The sequence below is a fragment of the Pinus tabuliformis genome, chromosome 9 (genome assembly GCF_031772625.1).
Source record: "Pinus tabuliformis cultivar Carrire ecotype Pingquan chromosome 9, CPIR1, whole genome shotgun sequence".
NCBI classification, from domain to species: domain Eukaryota; kingdom Viridiplantae; phylum Streptophyta; class Pinopsida; order Pinales; family Pinaceae; genus Pinus; species Pinus tabuliformis.
The window spans coordinates 726232289-726251000 of NC_142307.1; the positions used below are offsets into that span (position 1 = coordinate 726232289).

The following is an 18712-nucleotide window of genomic DNA, read 5'->3' on the forward strand; positions in this document are numbered from 1 at the left end:
ACACAAATTTTTTTTTTTACTAAAAAATTTCAGTTCATAAAGCAAGAGAGCAAAGTATAATACAATTTTTCATTGGAAGTTTCTCAAAATATTTCGATTAAATAGAATTCAATGTTTATAAAACTATTTAGTTGACAAGAATTGAAACTTGCGTAGAGTTGGACACTTTTTTTTTTATTGGAAAGTGTTTTAAAACATTTAAATTTATTTGTGCCTAAACATATTAATGTTCATTCTTCATTTGGAATTAAAATTTAAGATCTATAATAATCCATCGTATTATTTTTTGCACTTTTATCATCCTCACATGAGGGAAAAACTAATACAAAGTTCTTATTGATGTTTACATAAATAGAAAATTACAACATTTTTTCATATGACTAGAAATTAAACTTGAGAGGAAGGGGATGATACTTGTGGAAAGAAGAGGAAGTTTCCAATTGAAACTTTGTGTTGTTCTATTTTGTTTATTCTTGCTCTTAGCATCCAAAATCTAATTTTTGCCATTGAGAGTGAAAATACCATGTGTTTGTAAATTTTGCAGCAAATAATTTTTCGTTGTTTTTTCTTGAAAATATTCTTGGGAAGACATAGTAGCTAATTCAGGTAGTAGTTGCTTTAGAACTAGCCCGTTTCTAAGACAATGTCACAAGATGTTGTTATCAGGAGTTCTTATAGTGCAACTGATAAAATGCAAAAAAAGAAAAGGGATTTTCTATTTGCACTCAACCTAAATATTGACAGATCTTCTATCATTGCAGATGAATACATTGGGAAACTGCATACTACACAAACATGTTCAAATGGCGTTGAGAATGCATTTTCAATGACAAGTATTCCTTGCACATGTTAGAGAAGAAAACTGGTCAATAGATTTGTAGCAAAAAAGAAGTAGCTATTGTATGAAATGAAAGTTAGTTACTGAGTATGTACGTCCCTCGTTCTATTTTTCAATTATTGTTTTGAGGTCCTCTTCTATCTCAGTATTCAAATGCATAATGAAAGTGGCCTTTGTTGTAAAAAATGATTTTTACTTGGTATATTTTATTATTCGTTATGTTTTTGAAGAGCATGGTTGGCATATCTTTTTTTTTTCTCAAGCAAGAGTCGATCCTTTTATTTCATTAAGCAGAAAAATAGATTACAATAAATAAAAACATCTCCCCGATGCCAAGGAAACCGAAAAAAATAGAAGATAAGCCACCTTGGTCGAAACCTTTTAGCCTTACAAAGAGAATCACCAAAACCAAGGAAAATAACCCAAATTTGCATTCCCGCCCTCGGAAGCCCGCGAAATCTCCCGCATCTCAGTCCTCGGAAGAGTCCCTTTGATATGAGCCGTCCATTCCCGCGCAAAAACCAATGGTTGAGGATGAAATCGCTCAGCAAATACGACTGAAGTTTAATAGGCCGCCCCTCCAAGTTGCACGATCAATCTTGACCGTTGATCCACACAGAGAGATCCTACGGTAGAGATTAATATCGCACCGAACAAGCAAACCAGACATTAGTGAGTGATGGAGGGCGGTTTTCCAAACCCTCTCTCTGCCACGTGTAGGATGCTGAATGGGATCGCTGCAAAAATGCTAAAACCGTTTCCTGTTTGAGAGCGGTGCGATCATCCGAAAACCGCCTAGGAAGCGGTTTTACTCTCCGAAACCCAAAAATGTGAAGATTCCGGCTACCGGTAAAACATGGATTCCTTCCTCGCCTACTCAACTTCCTTGCCTGAACTTGGAACCCAGAAAAGAAGAGAGGCTCTCCATTAATTAAGGAATTGTGGTGTCCGCTTCGCTCACCCCGATGAACTGTGATGTCCATCTCACTAACTTCGGGAATTTTAGCGGCCAACCGTATTCGGCCCCCCGCCAAAGACCAGTTTTCCAGAAACCGATGACGCATACGAAGGCCAAAATATTATGAGCTTGCCTCCATGGATTTGTGTCTAAACACTCTCCTATCCTCTTCCTCTTGCTAGCAGCAAAGAGTTCTGAGTCTGCTTTGCCGCAACTCCTGCCACTCCATCAAAACCTTGTCCTCTGTATAGCTGACCCCCTGATTAGCAAGAAGATCCACCAACTTATTGGCCTTTCTACGAACATGGTGGAAACTGACAGTGCGAAGGTTTTGGAGATGATCCTGAATTCTCTGGAAAACCCTGATTAATTTCCAGTGTTTGGAGACTTTCTCCGGCACTGTTCCACTATTTATTCTTTTCACTAAGTTAATTATTAGCTCAGAGTCCACTTCTATTATCACATTGCAAAAGTTATCTTGACTCAGAAAATCCAGGCATTGCTCCAAAGCCATTAGTTCAGCCATGTTGTTGGTAGCTTTTCCTAGGTGGCAATGGAAGATGAAGACAATACTTCCCTTAGCGTCCCTAAGGACTCCTCCATACCCATTAGTTCCCAGGTTTCCTTTTGACACCCCATCAATGTTGTATTTCCGATATCCTTTCCGGGGAGGATGCCAGAAATCCTTCTTCGTGTCCCTTGATGTAACCTTCCTATCAAGACCTTAAGGAGTGAGCCCCTGCATCCCCAGCTGCCTGAGAATTTTTAAATCCATATATGAGGGAGGATTTTTAGGGTAGTTACGAATAGTGGTTCCCACTATCTCCTTAAGTTGTTTCAGGATTGTCTCAAACAGGCGGTGTGGGGGATTCTTTTCCTCCTTAAATATTCTTTTGTTCCTCTCCTTCCAGACATTCCATATAATGAAGCTTGGTGTAAGGGCCCAAGCTGAGTTGAGAATTTCACAGTCCGAAAAATTTCTTCTCCAACTAATGAGGGTATTAATGATGCTCCCTCTGTCCCTGTCGGATTGTTGAAAGATTTTGGCAAATATGTCCCATAACCAGGAGGTGAAAATGCAACTGTTGAGTAAATGCTCCATTGTTTCCTCTTGCGCCTCACAGAGTAGGCATCTAGAAGGCCCCAGAACACCCCTCTTCCTGATGTTGTCCCAAGTCAAGATTTTCCTATGGTATACCAACCACATGAAGAGTTTGATTTTCATCCACCCTTGGTGCCTCCAAAGTTTCTACCAGATTTTGTCTGGAACCTGGGGATCTAGCTCAAGGAGATTGTCTTTTGCTTCCTTAAGATTAAAGGTGCCCTCTTTGTTATTGCCCCATCATAGTTGGTCTTGCCCCCCTGAAACGAAGATCTTCCTTTGTTCCACCATTTTCATTAGCGCCTCTGCTTTTGTTTTCAAGGGATTGTTATTTCTGCAATCAATGTTTCTCCAGATTCTCCACTTTTTCATCTACTGAGTGTGATCCCATAAGTCCTTTACCTTAATTAATCCTTGGGAATCTGTCTCATGTTTAAGGTCGAGGAAGTCTTCTTTTAACAATATTTGTTCTTGTTGCCACTTATCTTCCTAGAAAAGAGCTAGATCCCCTTCTTTGATTTCCCAGAAACTATTTTCTTGAACTAGTCTTCTATTTTCCCAGGCTTTGTTCCAGATGTATGAGCCCTTAATATTACCTGACATTCTTATGAGATCACTAGTTTGCCAGGATCTTGCATATTTTTCTTTCCATATATTTTCCCATTGAGTCTCTGGATTCTGAACCCAGCGCCACCATAGTTTGGCCCCTAAAACTTTGCTGAGTATTTCCTAATCATCCAAGCCTAACCCTCCATGGTTCTTGGGTCTACAATTTTTTTCCCAAGACACTAAGGCCCATTTCTTCCTTGTCTCCTCCTTACCCGAAAGGAAGTTTCTTTGGATATTTTTGAATTGCTGAAGGACTCCTTTTGGAGCTGGGAGGGCAGATAACATAAAAATAGGGATGGCTTGCAGAACAGCTTTTGTAAGAACCAACCTGCCAGTAAGATTTAAAGATCTGAAGGTCCATTTACTGATTTTATCCTGCAACTTATTGATCAAGGGTTCCCAAATCCTTTTGAGCATTGGTTTAGTAGTTAGAGGAACTCCCAAATATTTTGAGGCAAGGGAATCCCTTTGAAAGCCAAGAATTTTGGAGATATTTTTCTAAATAGCAATATTGGTATTGAAGAAAAAGATTTTTGATTTGGAGAGATTAACTTCCATACCTGAGGCCAAGGCAAAGAGATTCAAAATTTTTTTGTAGGCTGAAGCTTTTTTGACTGTGGGAAGTCCCTGTAACATGGTGTCATCTACAAATTGTTGGTGAGTCAGGGCTTGACCATTCTCAGTTAGTTGCAGTCCCTTAATCTTTCATGTTATTTTAGCATGCTTTATTGACCGACCAAGTCCTTCCATCATAAGCATGAAAAGAAAGGGGGAGAGAGGATCTCCCTGTCTGAGGCCTCTTGAAGGAATGAAAATCTGAGAGGGTTAGCCATTAAATAATATAGAAAAACTAGAGGAAGTCACGAGGGCCATTAGCCATCTGACCCAATTGTGATCAAATCCAAAAGAAATAAGAATTTTTTTAATATAATTCTAGTTCACCTTGTCATAAGCTTTCGCTATATCCAGTTGCATGATCATGTCTGCCTGCCTCTTGCTAGTTAATGAGTGAGCCACCTCTTGAGCTTGAATAATGTTGTCCAGAATTTGTCTACCTTCCACATAACCTGATTGCTCCCCTGAAACCAGAACATTAAGTAAAGGTTTGAGTCTGTTAGCCACTCCCTTGGACATTATCTTGTAGACCACATTGCATAGGGCTATGGGCCTATATTTATCCAGTGTTTGAGCAATGTCTTGTTTGGGGATAAGGGAGATGAAGGAGGTATTGAGCGCTTTTAGAATGGTTCTGTTCAACCTGGAGTCCTCCACTACCTGCAAAATGTCCTGCTTAACAATATTCCAGCAAGCTTTAAAAAAATCCACGTTGAAACCATCCGGGCCTGGTGCTTTGCCGTTCTGCATATCTTTGAGGACTTCACCAACCTCCTCTTCCGTTACTGGTCTATTAAGGTTGAAATTATCCTCTTTGGACACCAATTTCGGTATATTACTAGTTACCTCCCCGATGAAGTGCACTCTATCTGAATTGTTCTCCTGCGTTATACCTTGGAAGTGCTGGATTCCTCCACACACTTTCTCTATTCAGCCAGAACAATTATTGAGCGCTTTTAGAATGGTTCTGTTCAACCTGGAGTCCTCCACTACCTGCAAAATGTCCTGTTTAACAATATTCCAGCAAGCTTTAAAAAAATCCACGTTGAAACCATCCGGGCCTGGTGCTTTTCCGTTCTGCATCTCTTTGAGGACTTCACCAACCTCCTCTTCCGTTACTGGTCTATTAAGGTTGAAATTATCCTCTTTGGACACCAGTTTCGGTATATTACTAGTTACCTCCCTGATGAAGTGCTCTCTATCTGAATTGTTCTCCTGCGTTATACCTTGGAAGTGATGGATTCTTCCACACACTTTCTCTATTCAGCCAGAACATTGTTCTGGCTGAATAGAGAAAGTGTGTGGAAGAATCCATCACTTCCAAGGTATAACGCAGGAGAACAATTCAGATAGAGAGCACTTCATCAGGGAGGTAACTAGTAATATACCGAAACTGGTGTCCAAAGAGGATAATTTCAACCTTAATAGACCAGTAACGGAAGAGGAGGTTGGTGAAGTCCTCAAAGATATGCAGAACGGCAAAGCACCAGGCCCGGATGGTTTCAACGTGGATTTTTTTAAAGCTTGCTGGAATATTGTTAAACAGGACATTTTGCAGGTAGTGGAGGACTCCAGGTTGAACAGAACCATTCTAAAAGCGCTCAATACCTCCTTCATCTCCCTTATCCCCAAACAAGACATTGCTCAAACACTGGATAAATATAGGCCCATAGCCCTATGCAATGTGGTCTACAAGATAATATCCAAGGTAGTGGCTAACAGACTCAAACCTTTACTTAATGTTCTGGTTTCAGGGGAGCAATCAGGTTATGTGGAAGGCAGACAAATTCTGGACAACATTATTCAAGCTCAAGAGGTGGCTCACTCATTAACTAGCAAGAGGCAGGCAGACATGATCATGCAATTGGATATAGCGAAAGCTTATGACAAGGTGAACTGGAATTATATTAAAAAAATTCTTATTTCTTTTGGATTTGATCACAATTGGGTCAGATGGCTAATGGCTCTGGTGACTTCCTCTAGTTTTTCTATATTAATTAATGGCTCTCCCTCTGAGATTTTCAGTCCTTCAAGAGGCCTCAGACAGGGAGATCCTCTCTCCCCCTTTCTTTTCATCCTTATGATGGAAGGACTAGGTCGGTCAATAAAGCATGCTAAAATAACAGGAAAGATTAAGGGACTGCAACTAACTGAGAATGGTCAGGCCCTGACTCACCAACAATTTGTAGATGACACCATGTTACAGGGACTTCCCACAGTCAAAAAAGCTTCAGCCTACAAAAAAATATTGAATCTCTTTGCCTTGGCCTCAGGTATGGAAGTTAATCTCTCCAAATCAAAAATCTTTTTCTTCAATACCAATATTGCTATTTAGAAAAATATCTCCAGAATTCTTGGCTTTCAAAGGGATTCCCTTCCCTCAAAATATTTGGGAGTTCCTCTAACTACTAAACCAATGCTCAAAAGCATTTGGGAACCCTTGATCAATAAGTTGCAGGATAAAATCAGTAAATGGACCTTCAGATCTTTAAATCTTACTGGCAGGTTGGTTCTTACAAAAGCTGTTCTGCAAGCCATCCCTATTTTTATGTTATCTGCCCTCCCAGCTCCAAAAGGAGTCCTTCAGAAATATCCAAAGAAACTTCCTTTCGGGTAAGGAGGAGACGAGGAAGAAATGGGCCTTAGTGTCTTGGGAAAAAATTTGTAGACCCAAGAACCATGGAGGGCTAGGCTTGGATGATTAGGAAATACTCAGCAAAGTTTTAGGGGCCAAACTATGGTGGCGCTGGGTTCAGAATCCAAAGACTCAATGGGAAAATATATGGAAAGAAAAATATGCAAGATCCTAGAAAACTAGTGATCTCATAAGAATGTCAGGTAATATTAAGGGCTCATACATCTGGAACAAAGCCTGGGAAAATAGAAGACTAGTTCAAGAAAATAGTTTCTGGGAAATCAGAGAAGGGGATCTAGCTCTTTTTTGGGAAGATAAGTGGCAACAAGAACCAATATTGTTAAAAGAAGACTTCCTCGACCTTAAACATGAGACAGATTCCCAAGGATTAATTAAGGTAAAGGACTTCTGGGATCACACTCAGTAGACGAAAAAGTGGAGAATCTGGAGAAACATTGATTGCAGAAATAACAATCCCTTGAAAACAAAAGCAGAGGCGCTAATGAAAATGGTGGAACAAAGGAAGATCTTAGTTTCAGGGGGGCAAGACCAACTAAGATGGGGCAATAACAAAGAGGGCACCTTTAATCTTAAGGAAGCAAAAGGCATTCTCCTTGAGCTGGATCCCCAGGTTCCAGACAAAATCTGGCAGAATCTTTGGAGGCACCAAGGGTGGATGAAAATCAAACTCTTCATGTGGTTGGTATACCATAGGAAAATCTTGACTTGGGACAACATCAGGAAGAGGGGTGTTCTGGGGCCTTCTAGATGCCTACTCTATGAGGCGCAAGAGGAAACAATGGAGCATTTACTCAACAGCTGCATTTTCACCTCCTGGTTATGGGACATATTTGCCAAAATCTTTCAACAATCCGACAGGGACAGAGGGAGCATCATTAATACCCTCATTAGTTGGAGAAGAAATTTTTCTGACTGTGAAATTCTCAACTCAGCTTGGGCCCTTACACCAAGCTTCATTATATGGAATGTCTGGAAGGAGAGGAACAAAAGAATATTTAAGGAGGAAAAGAATCCCCACACCGCCTGTTTGAGACAATCCTGAAACAAATTAAGGAGACAGTGGGAACCACTGTTCGTAACTACCCTAAAAATCCTCGCTCAGATATGGATTTAAAAATTCTCAGGCAGCTGGGGATGCAGGGGCTCACTCCTTAAGGTCTTGATAGGAAGGTTACATCAAGGGACACGAAGAAGGATTTCTGGCATCCTCCCCGGAAAGGATATCGGAAATACAACATTGATGGGGTGTCAAAAGGAAACCTGGGAACTACTGGGTATGGAGGAGTCCTTAGGGACGCTAAGGGAAGTATTGTCTTCATCTTCCATTGCCACCTAGGAAAAGCTACCAACAACATGGCTGAACTAATGGCTTTGGAGCAATGCCTGGATTTTCTGAGTCAAGATAACTGTTGCAATGTGATAATAGAAGCGGACTCTGAGCTAATAATTAACTTAGTGAAAAGAATAAATAGTGGAACAGCGCCGGAGAAAGTCTCCAAACACTGGAAATTAATCAGGGTTTTCCAGAGAATTCAGGATCATCTCCAAAACCTTCACACTGTCAGTTTCCATCATGTTCGCAGAAAGGCCAATAAGCTGGTGGATCTTCTTGCCAATCAGGGGGTCAGCTGTACAGAGGACAAGGTTTTGATGGAGTGGCAGGAGTTGCGGCAAAGCAGACTCAGAACTCTTTGCTGCTAGCAAGAGGAAGAGGATAGGAGAGTGTTTAGACACAAAGCCATGGAGGCAAGCTCATAATCTTTTGGCCTTCGTATGCATCATCGGTTTCTGGCAAACTGGTCTTTGGCGGGGGGCCGAATACGGTTGGCTGCTAAAATTCCCGAAGTTAGTGAGATGGACATCACAGTTCATCGGGGTGAGCGAAGCGGACACCACAGTTCCTTAATTAATGGAGAGCCTCTCTTCTTTTCTGGGTTCCAAGTTCAGGCAAGGAAGTTGAGTAGGCGAGGAAGGAATCCATGTTTTACCGGTAGCCGAAATCTTCACATTTTTGGGTTTCAGAGAGTAAAACCGCTTCCTAGGCGGTTTTCGGATGATCGCACCGCTCTCAAACAGGAAACGATTTTAGCGTTTTTACAGCGATCCCATTCAACATCCTACACGTGGTAGAGAGAGGGTTTGGAAAACCGCCCTCCATCGCTCACTAATGTTTGGTTTGCTTGTTCGGTGCGATATTAATCTCTACTGTAGGATCTCTCTGTGTGGATCAATGGTCAAGATTGATCGTGCAACTTGGAGGGGCGGCCCATTAAACTTCAGTCGTCTTTGCTGAGCGATTTCATCCTCAGCCATTGGTTTTTGCGCGGGAATGGACGGCTCAGATCAAAGGGACTCTTCCGGGGACTGAGATGCGGGAGATTTCGCGGGCTTCCGAGGGCGGGAATGCAAATTTGGGTTATTTTCCTTGGTTTTGGTGATTCTCTTTGTAAGGCTAAAAGGTTTCGACCTAGGTGGCTTATCTTCTATTTTTTTCGGTTTCCTTGGCATCGGGGAGATGTTTTTATTTATTGTAATCTATTTTTCCGCTTAATGAAATAAAAGGATCGACTCTTGCTTGAGCAAAAAAAAAAAGATATGCCAACCATGCTCTTCAAAAACATAACAAATAATAAAATATACCAAGGAAAAAGCATTTTTTACAACAAAGGCCACTTTCATTATGCATTTGAATACTGAGATAGAAGAGGACCTCAAAACAATAATTGACAAATAGAACGAGGGACGTACATACTCAGTAACTAACTTTCATTTCATACGATAACTACTTCTTTTTTGCTACAAATCTATTGACCAATTTTCTTCTCTAACATGTGCAAGGAATACTTGTCATTGAAAATGCATTCTCAACGCCATTTGAACATGTTTGTGTAGTATGCAGTTTCCCAATGTATTCATCTGCAATGATAAAAGATCTGTCAATATTTAGGTTAAGTGCAAACAGAAAACCCCTTTTCTTTTTTTGCATTTTATCAGTTGCACTATAAGAACTCCTGATAACAACATCTTGTGACATTGTCTCAGAAACGGGCTAGTTCTAAAGCAACTACTACCTGAATTAGCTACTATGTCTTCCCAAGAATATTTGCAGGAAAAAACAACGAAAAATTATTTGCTGCAAAATTTACAAACAAATGGTATTTTCACTCTCAATGGCAAAAATCAGATTTTGGATGCTAAGAGCAAGAATAAACAAAATAGAACAACACAAAGTTTCAATTAGAAACTTCCTCTTCTTTCCACAAGTATCATCCCCTTCCTCTCAAGTTTAATTTCTAGTCATATGAAAAAATGTTGTAATTTTCTATTTATGTAAACATCAATAAGAACTTTGTATTAGTTTTTCCCTCATGTGAGGATGATAAAAGTGCAAAAAATAATACGATGGATTATTATAGATCTTAAATTTTAATTCCAAAGGAAGAATGAACATTAATATGTTTAGGCACAAATAAATTTAAATGTTTTAAAACACTTTCCAAAAAAAAAAATGTGTCCAACTCTACGCAAGTTTCAATTCTTGTCAACTAAATAGTTTTATAAACATTGAATTCTATTTAATCGAAATATTTTGAGAAACTTCCAATGAAAACTTGTGTTATACTTTACTCTCTTGCTTTATGAACTGAAATTTTTTAGTCAATTTTTTTTTGTGTCCAACTCTAAGCAGGTTTCGATTCTTGTCAACTAAATAGTTTTATAAATACTGAATTCTATTTAATCGAAATATTTTGAGAAACTTCCAATGCAAACTTTTGCTATACTCTACTCTCTTGCTTTAAGAACTAAATTTGTTTAGTTAAAATGTTGTAATCTGTTATATTATGTTGTTAGTTTGAATGAATGTTCTCTTGTAATTTCAAGTCTCAAAATGGCTATCACAATAGAGACATATTGGCAAACAGTTATCCTAACCATGTGCCAAATCTAAAAATAGGAATGTCAACAAAGACATAACAACAAAAACATCTCCTAGTCCTCTCTTTGATATCATTAGTCTTGTATTCAATATCATAGTATCAAAGATTGGCCTTCGTACCGCAATAAACCAAGTGCCCTGTCTACAAATCCTTGGCTATGATGAAAAGATCTTTCTGGTACCTGTAAAGCAAAGTGTCCGTGAAAGTCACCCTCAAAAGCGCGACACCCCACCCTATGCCATGGATAACATAGGAGACAATTCCCTTGATGTATCCATTGTGCTCCCTGTAGTCGAGACTGTGAAAGTCGACATGTCCTATATTTGTCGTCTCTAGCATCTGAACACCAACCACACTCCCTTCCTTTACCACATAAACATTGTTTACATATTATCGAATGTGATAATGAACACCAGTTGTCCCAACTTCCCTTTTCATCAATTCCCTAACCTTGCTACTCACTCAACACAACACCATGAGACCCCATAGTTCACATGGGGCTCACCCTAACTTGAAGGGATTAGTCGAGCACCAAGTTGTGACAGAAAAATCTTCTTTCATGAAGGTCTCTTCATGAGAAACATATTAAATTATTTTTCTCTCCTCTGCCCAGCATCACAAGTCAACCAAACATACCAGCGCATTCCTTAATAGGCTAAAAAATATCATGATTCCATGACACCTAGCTTCTACAATCACAAAGTCCAATGCCTGCAACCACTTTAATTTGAATTAGGGCTTTGTTGAAAAGCAAAAAAAATCATACATGCATTTTACAGTATCATAACACAACTTTGAAATGCAATATGAATATTTCCAAGGGTCATCTTAATTCCTTGCCACGTCCACCTGTTGTCAAATGAACATGTCAACCTATAAGTAGATCGTGTCTGGTTTCTATTTCATCTCCGAATAATTTTAAAATTGTGTGTTTGTATCTTTTATGTATGTAATCAAAGCTATATTGGAAAAACAATATGAACTCTTTCAAAATGCACTTTAACATGCAAAAAAATAGCTAATTTATTGTATGTTCCTATTCAAAAGAAAATAGGATTTGTATCTATATTAAAATTTGTGGAAAGTGTTTCCAATATTGCTACCAACTCTATCATCAAACTTACAAAAAAAAATGACATATAGTGATAACATTACCACACATCCAAGAATATTTTTTCCGTATTATGCAAAGCTAGCTATATGGCTTTTTTATTTATGTTTTTTTAAAATAATTCTGTCATTGTTTATATTTTTAAAATGAACAAAATATGTAAAATTTTTATTTATGTTTTGAAAAAAAATTATGTGATTGTTTATATTTTTAAAATTAACAAAATATGTAAACTTATTTGTTTATAGTTTATAAATAGTTTGATGTTGGCGAGTGTTTTAAAGATTATTATGTATTATTGATATATGAAGTAGTTATAAATCATAATGAAATAAAAAAGTTAATGTGCTTTTACTTAGTTATTTAATAAAATATATACAAATATTTATATTTATAAATTATATATCTATTCAACATTAAAATAAAAATATATATAAATCAACCATTGAAATGGCTCGATAAAAACTATATTCTTTATTGTGTATAATATTCCCCACAAAAATGATACGTAATCGAATTTCATATATAGCTATTAGTCTCTGCATTCTGGACCATGATGCATTTCCAACTCGAATTCATCATTGCTGCTGCTGCTCATCATACGAAAGATAAAAGACCCTCTCCATGGATACCTGCGCAGCATACCTTTCCGCCACATCGACAGTTACTCCGTTCTACACGCCTAATGCACCTATTTCGCCTGATTTCATTGACTTGTGGATCATATATTTCCATCTCTGTCCGGTATTCTTTAGGAGGCTGTGAAACCGAATCAACCAAAATGAGAGGCTTAATGGAGATTGCAACGTGCAAACTGGGTGGCGGCTGGGAACCTCCACTGATAATAGTATTAAAGGGTATCAAGGGAAACCAATCGTTGATTGATAATGTGGGAGAAGCCAACAAATCTTTCCATGCTATTTCAACCCATCCCACCAATTTGGACGCTCTAAACATATTTCCCAATACTCTAATTCTGCTACTTCTCTCCCTCAACTCAAACCTAACAAACTGCTTTTGCAATTCGCAGATAACATTACAATCTACAATACTCCCTCTGCACTCCAAGCGAAAAGTTTGTTTCCATTCGGGGCCTGCCTTTGCCATCACTTCCCTGGAATTCACTGCAATATTATTATCGCCGTCGCCATTGCCACTGGTCAGATAATATCGAACAAACAGACTGTCTCTGCCCCCGAAAAGCTTAACTATGACATTTTTGGCTTCCAGAATCTCCAAATTCACTACCATGCACCTTCCACAGGCCCCCATTCTATTTGTGGTTAGCAAGAAACTTTCAGTAATAAAAGCCAACACAAAAATCCTGAAGGCAAAAGGCCCAGTGTTTCTTTCGTCCGAATTGATCCCATTGTTGTGGGTTAGGTAAACTGGACCGCGGCGGCTGCTATCAGTTTTAAGGTTGCATGAGGTTGGGCTGCTCACTGTAAATGCCTCACAGGCTTCATGCTCGTGCTCACCCAGAACAGCGATACTGAAAAGACCATCGTTGTCGGTGTGCTGTTCATTATAGAACAATATCTTACCAGCACGATCCTTGCACTCAACACCTACAGTGGCACCTGCACAGCACTCATACTCAAAATATCAGAAACAAACATAGGGGTTCCCTGTGCATTCTATGCTTCAGACAAAAACCCACGTTTCTCTTAAAAACAAAGAGTGTAGAAAATGAAAGTAATGTGAACACAATAGCAAAAGGGAAGAATAGATCTATTCAGAAAAGCACAAATAGCATTCCACATGGAGAATCTTAAAACCAGATCTATTCTTCAGCACCAGATCTATTATTTCATATCTTTTCAACAAGAAAATGCAGTGGCCCAAATGAAAACAATCTACAAAAACTGCAAAACAAATTAAAAAACTATCCAAAATGGGTGGTTGCTGGCTTACCAGAGATGGCAGGTGAAATCCTGGTGGGGAATCCAGCAGCACAGTTATCGCAGTAAACCTTGCCCGTAATATAAAAGTTATGGCCAGCATGGGCATTGGCAACACCCAACAAGGCAAAAAGGGCGATCAAGCCACAGAAAGCGGATAGCTTGGCCATTGTTCAGATACCCACCTCGCCGAGAGAAGCAACAAAGATCGGAATACTCGTTGGATTAGGAATGGAAGAAGCAACAACACAAAGCACCTATATATGTATGTATGAATGATTCTTGGTCTGAGTGTGGAAGAGCGAAGAGAATGGTGTAATATATATATATATATAGGTGCGGGTGGTGTTGGGTTGCAGAGCGCACATGAGATTCACATGGTTGTGGTGGCAAATGACCGGAAGAGAAGCCATGGAAGATGAGGATCAGATCCTGGCAACGCTAAAATGGCAACCCAGAATCCCAATATCCCAATGGCAACGCTAAATTGAGTTTTCTCACCGTCAGAGGCCACGATAGCCAGAACCACCGCAATCGCCATTAGCACCAAACTCACCCTGAAGCTCATGCCGAGCAGAGAAACTATAACCGACCAAAGCTTCTTTCAAGTTTAACAAAATATGGCAGTGCGGGTTCTGAGATTCAAAATTCCAATCTGGAGCGCCATTATACAATTCAAAATTTGGTGGCAATGTATGGGGAATGGATAGCATATGATACACGACATGCCATGATACATATGCCGCTCGTTTCATGGACATCAATACAAACAACGATGGCATCATGCATATCTCCATCACTATGCAATCGGAATCTGTTAGTCGGAGAACGGAGGCGATGTCAGAATCCGTCTCCCAAGACTGTCCTTAGACTTTGTTAAGAGAGCATTTATAATGCTATAGGGTTGAAAATAGGAACTGCCCTTTCTACGGGGCTCTCTAGCGTTGGTCTGCAAAAAGTAAATCATTGTAAGTTTTCTCAATTCAACGCAGGTTAGACAGAAGAGGAGGAGCATTGATCCAAAAATTCTTTAATTATTTCGCCGCACACTAATTATTTTGACAATTTTGCAAACTGAAAAACAAATCACTAATTTTTTTCCACTGGCCGCTTGGATCTGGTACTAACGTGTTGGAAAAATATAGGAGTTAGAATATAAATTTCACACACAAAACACACTAGTTGCAACTCTTTTATTGATCACACAAAATTTGATGATTACAATAAATATGGTATTTAACTTTTTCCAACTCGCTTAAAATAACTTGACATGTAACCACACATTAAATTTGACTTACTTAACTCAACGCTAGTTAACTGACTCTCTAATTTTAGATAAATCTCCATTCCAAAATTAATTAGCTATTTTAATATAATAAACATAGACATATAAATAGATAATAATATTTTATTTTCCATGACATTAACAAATATTTTTAACTTAATTAAATCATAAAATTCATAAATTTATGGTAAGTTAACCAAATAAAATAATTAATTTACTTTATATTCTAAAATCTATAATCAACTTAATATAAGGAATTTTTTATTATAAAAATTTTTCTCATAATATGGATTCGATAATCTCATAAATGGAAATACTACATCATTTATGCATTTAAATATACACACTACTCTATCGACTAGTCTCGAAGATCAATTCTTCATATATAATAAGAAACATATGTCCATGAAATATCAATTATATAATTGACTGATAAGGTAACACAGTCCTCCTCTGAAAAAAAAAAAAAAAGTAACACAGTCCAATTCTCCCAATCTTCATCAAGCTAATGTAACTTCAATAATTTTGTATATCATTTGAAGATCGCCATTAAAATAAAGGCCCAAAAGACAAATTGCAGAATAAAATAAATTCTAAATGTTGTTTGGACAAAAGGCATGAGCCTGAGGATAAAAGACATAAATATCCCCAATATTCAATGTACAAAATAGTTCAAATTTATGTTCTTTTGGGATTTATGCCTCTATCTCAAATCGATGTTAGTTGATTTGGGAATAGGATAAGGGCTCATTAATCTATGCCTACCATTGTAGTCATCTTATTTTTTTTTCACTTGTGGAAGTCATGTGTAGACATCAAGGTTAGAATTTAATCATTTGGGATTTGGAAATGGAAATAATCTTGGATCGCTGGATTTGGAAAAATTAATCCTGAGAAAAGGTTGAGTATATCTATATTTCATCGAGTTTAGCGTTGGGTGTGTGGAGAAAGTCATTTTAAGAATATGGACTCAAATTTTCATGGAGGTAGCAGCAACAACCATGATCATTGTCGGCCCTCGAGGGACTAGTTCATGAGTCCCCATTCTTGTCCAAGCCTCTCATGGCCACTGGTAATTTTACTGAAGTCATTAATGACCAGAGCTTTTCAGGCCAGGCACAATTTGGACTTCTAGAGGTCAAGCTTCATGAGAGTTCTTTGGGAGGGTTGTGTGAAAAGTGAAGATAATAGATTATTAAAAGATTGGTTTGTTGAAAGGGTAACAAATATTACTATTGTCTCAATTTATCAAGTGTCGAGAGAGATCAAACTTATTTTTGAGTGTAAAACTTGATGAAAAATTTGCACTTGCACATATTTGCTCCCTATCCACACTTGATAAATTCGAAATTAAAATGTGTTTATTTATAATACTATTTTTATTATATTTAAATTTCATTTTTTATATATAGAATTAATATTACTTTTTATTTATTAAAATAAATATGATTCTAGCTTTTTTATTTAATATGTTTTATGTTTTTATATAATTCTTTATTATAATATACACAACTTAAATTTTATATATAGAACAATTACCTTTAGAAAAAATTGTAAATATCAAATTCTTGTATATTTATTAATTAAATTTGAAGCAGGGAGTTTTGAAACATCATCATTATATGGTTATGAATATGAATCATTATTATTTCTAGTTAACTAGTATGAATCTATAATTTATAATCAGTATTTATACTTTATATATATTTCAATCTTTTTGTATATAAATATATTCTTATTTTTATTCAAATTTTCATTTTGATATTTTGAGATATTTCATACATTATTTTTAATGTGATATGGATATTATGAATTTTTTTCTTGAGAAAATTGTTGATCATTCTATTAATAAAAGTCTTATAAAATCTTAAAACTATGGTTGTATGTTATCTCGAAAACACAACTTAATTTGGGAAAAGACAACACTCTTACAAGGAGATCAATGAAAATTGAGATGCAAGAGTAGTTGAAACCTGAAAGAGAGTTTCCATAGAAGAGAAGGTCGACATTCATGAATTTGAGTAGAATGTAAAATGAAGGGCATGAAAAAGGCAAAAACGTCATCAAATTTCTGTTTGACGGGTAGAAGGGATTTGAAATTCGTGAGAGGTAAGTGAAGTGACTAGGTGAGATGAAAGGTCAGGTAAGAGGGAGGTATAAGGAGGTAGAGTGACTTCAGGTGTATGTATTTTAGAGAGGGATGTTTTAAAGACTTACCAAATGATGAAGTGTCAAAATGAGAAGGGAATGAAATGAGAAAAAGGGAGATGAGGTGAGGTGTGAGATGAGGCCCACGTAGAGTGGGACCCTCCCATCATAAACTATAGTCACTTTATTAAAATAAGTCCCGACAATAAAAAACTACAACCACTTTTATTAATTATGATATACATATTGTTTCTCGTTGCAGTGGTTCTTTAGGACCGTTAGTAAAAATGAATTAATTAATAAAAATGAATAAAAATGAATGTTCACAATTCATAACTAATTAATTAAAAAAAGTAAATTAATATACATTTTGTACATTTTTTAACCCATGCAGTAAAAATCATCCAACTTTATATAAATATCATTTACAAATTGTGAGTCCAAATGGGATGAAACGAGACCAATTTATCTGAAAATACAAGATTGACTATTTTCTCAATTTCACCAAATATTAACTAAGGTTTCTTTTATGTGAATGAATGACAGAAAATTGATTTCTTAAGTGCCTTAAACATAAACTTTAGAACTGAAAGTAAACATGAGCAGCAACAAGAAAAGAAGCACAATAAACATTGATGACGGAGTTCGTCCCTTTTGGAGTACGTCTCTGGGTCTACTTCCAATGGGCATATGTTATCTTAGGAATGATCAAAAGTCTATTTACATTAGAATTCTTCTATCAACTGATAACTCTCGGTCTCAGATCTTCAATGCAACTTTTAGACTACAAAAAGGCCCAAGGATGGCCGAGTTATGGCCAAAAAAGCATTTGCGAGCACAAATATTACATATTTTCCAAACCCACTATTCATATCCCGCTATAGTGGCGCATTGGAAAACCTTTTACAAGGCCACGGGTAGGTTCCAGGGTCAAACCCTCGGACCTCCCGGGCTATACATGGAAAATGGTTTGTTTAATATAATAATAGTTGTTTTTCATTGCAATTGTCATAATACACATAGCGCATTTCGTATAACACTAGCATTTGCATCACATGTTGCAAAGGAAATGTTGTAAGGCAATGGCATAAGAAATAATAACATAGAAGAAAGAAGTCAAAATTTTATGCAATGCATAAGAAATAATAACATAGAAGAAAGAAGTCAAATTTTATGCAATTTTGTTTCTTTACTGGTGTTTCTTTTTTATCATAGATCCATCCTCAAAACAACTAGGTATTTACCTTGAGGATGTTTTAAAACTTCAAAACATGAGCATCAAAAATGTAGAGATGGCATTGAAGTAAACAACTTACTCTGTGACATGATCCTACATCCTAGAGCTTACTCTGTGCCATGATCCTACATCCTATAGGATCTAAGTCCTAAGTAAATACAAATATTCTATTCTATGTACATTTTTGGAGCTAGAAGGGAGGAGATTTAGCCTTCCCTTAGACTAACAAATCCATGTTAACAGCTGGTAATCTGAGATCCAAGAAGAATCAAGATTGGCTTGATTTCTAAGATGGGAAAAACACAGGCGAATAA

At 37.3% G+C, this 18712-nt stretch overlaps 2 protein-coding genes across 2 annotated transcripts; both read right to left on the minus strand.

Annotated features, from left to right (window-relative positions):
- Positions 1-12424: 12424 nt before the first annotated feature.
- Positions 12425-13099, minus strand: LOC149150746 (uncharacterized). Its single transcript, XM_089438955.1, has one exon. It carries the CDS (start codon positions 13097-13099, stop codon positions 12425-12427), a length of 675 nt encoding a protein of 224 aa, XP_089295081.1.
- Positions 13100-13120: 21 nt separating this feature from the next.
- On the minus strand, positions 13121-13996 carry LOC149150747 (olee1-like protein; the record flags this gene model as incomplete). Its single annotated transcript, XM_089442934.1, has 2 exons — positions 13742-13996; positions 13121-13407 (listed from the first exon to the last, which is right to left on the minus strand). Coding segments are annotated over exons 1-2 (444 nt in total), but the record flags the coding sequence as incomplete, so codon positions are not given.
- Positions 13997-18712: the final 4716 nt, after the last annotated feature.

Excerpts from the sequence above, each read along its gene's own strand:
- LOC149150746 (XM_089438955.1), bottom strand. The coding sequence starts at position 13,099 with ATGGGGGCCTGTGGAAGGTGCATGGTAGTGAATTTGGAGATTCTGGAA.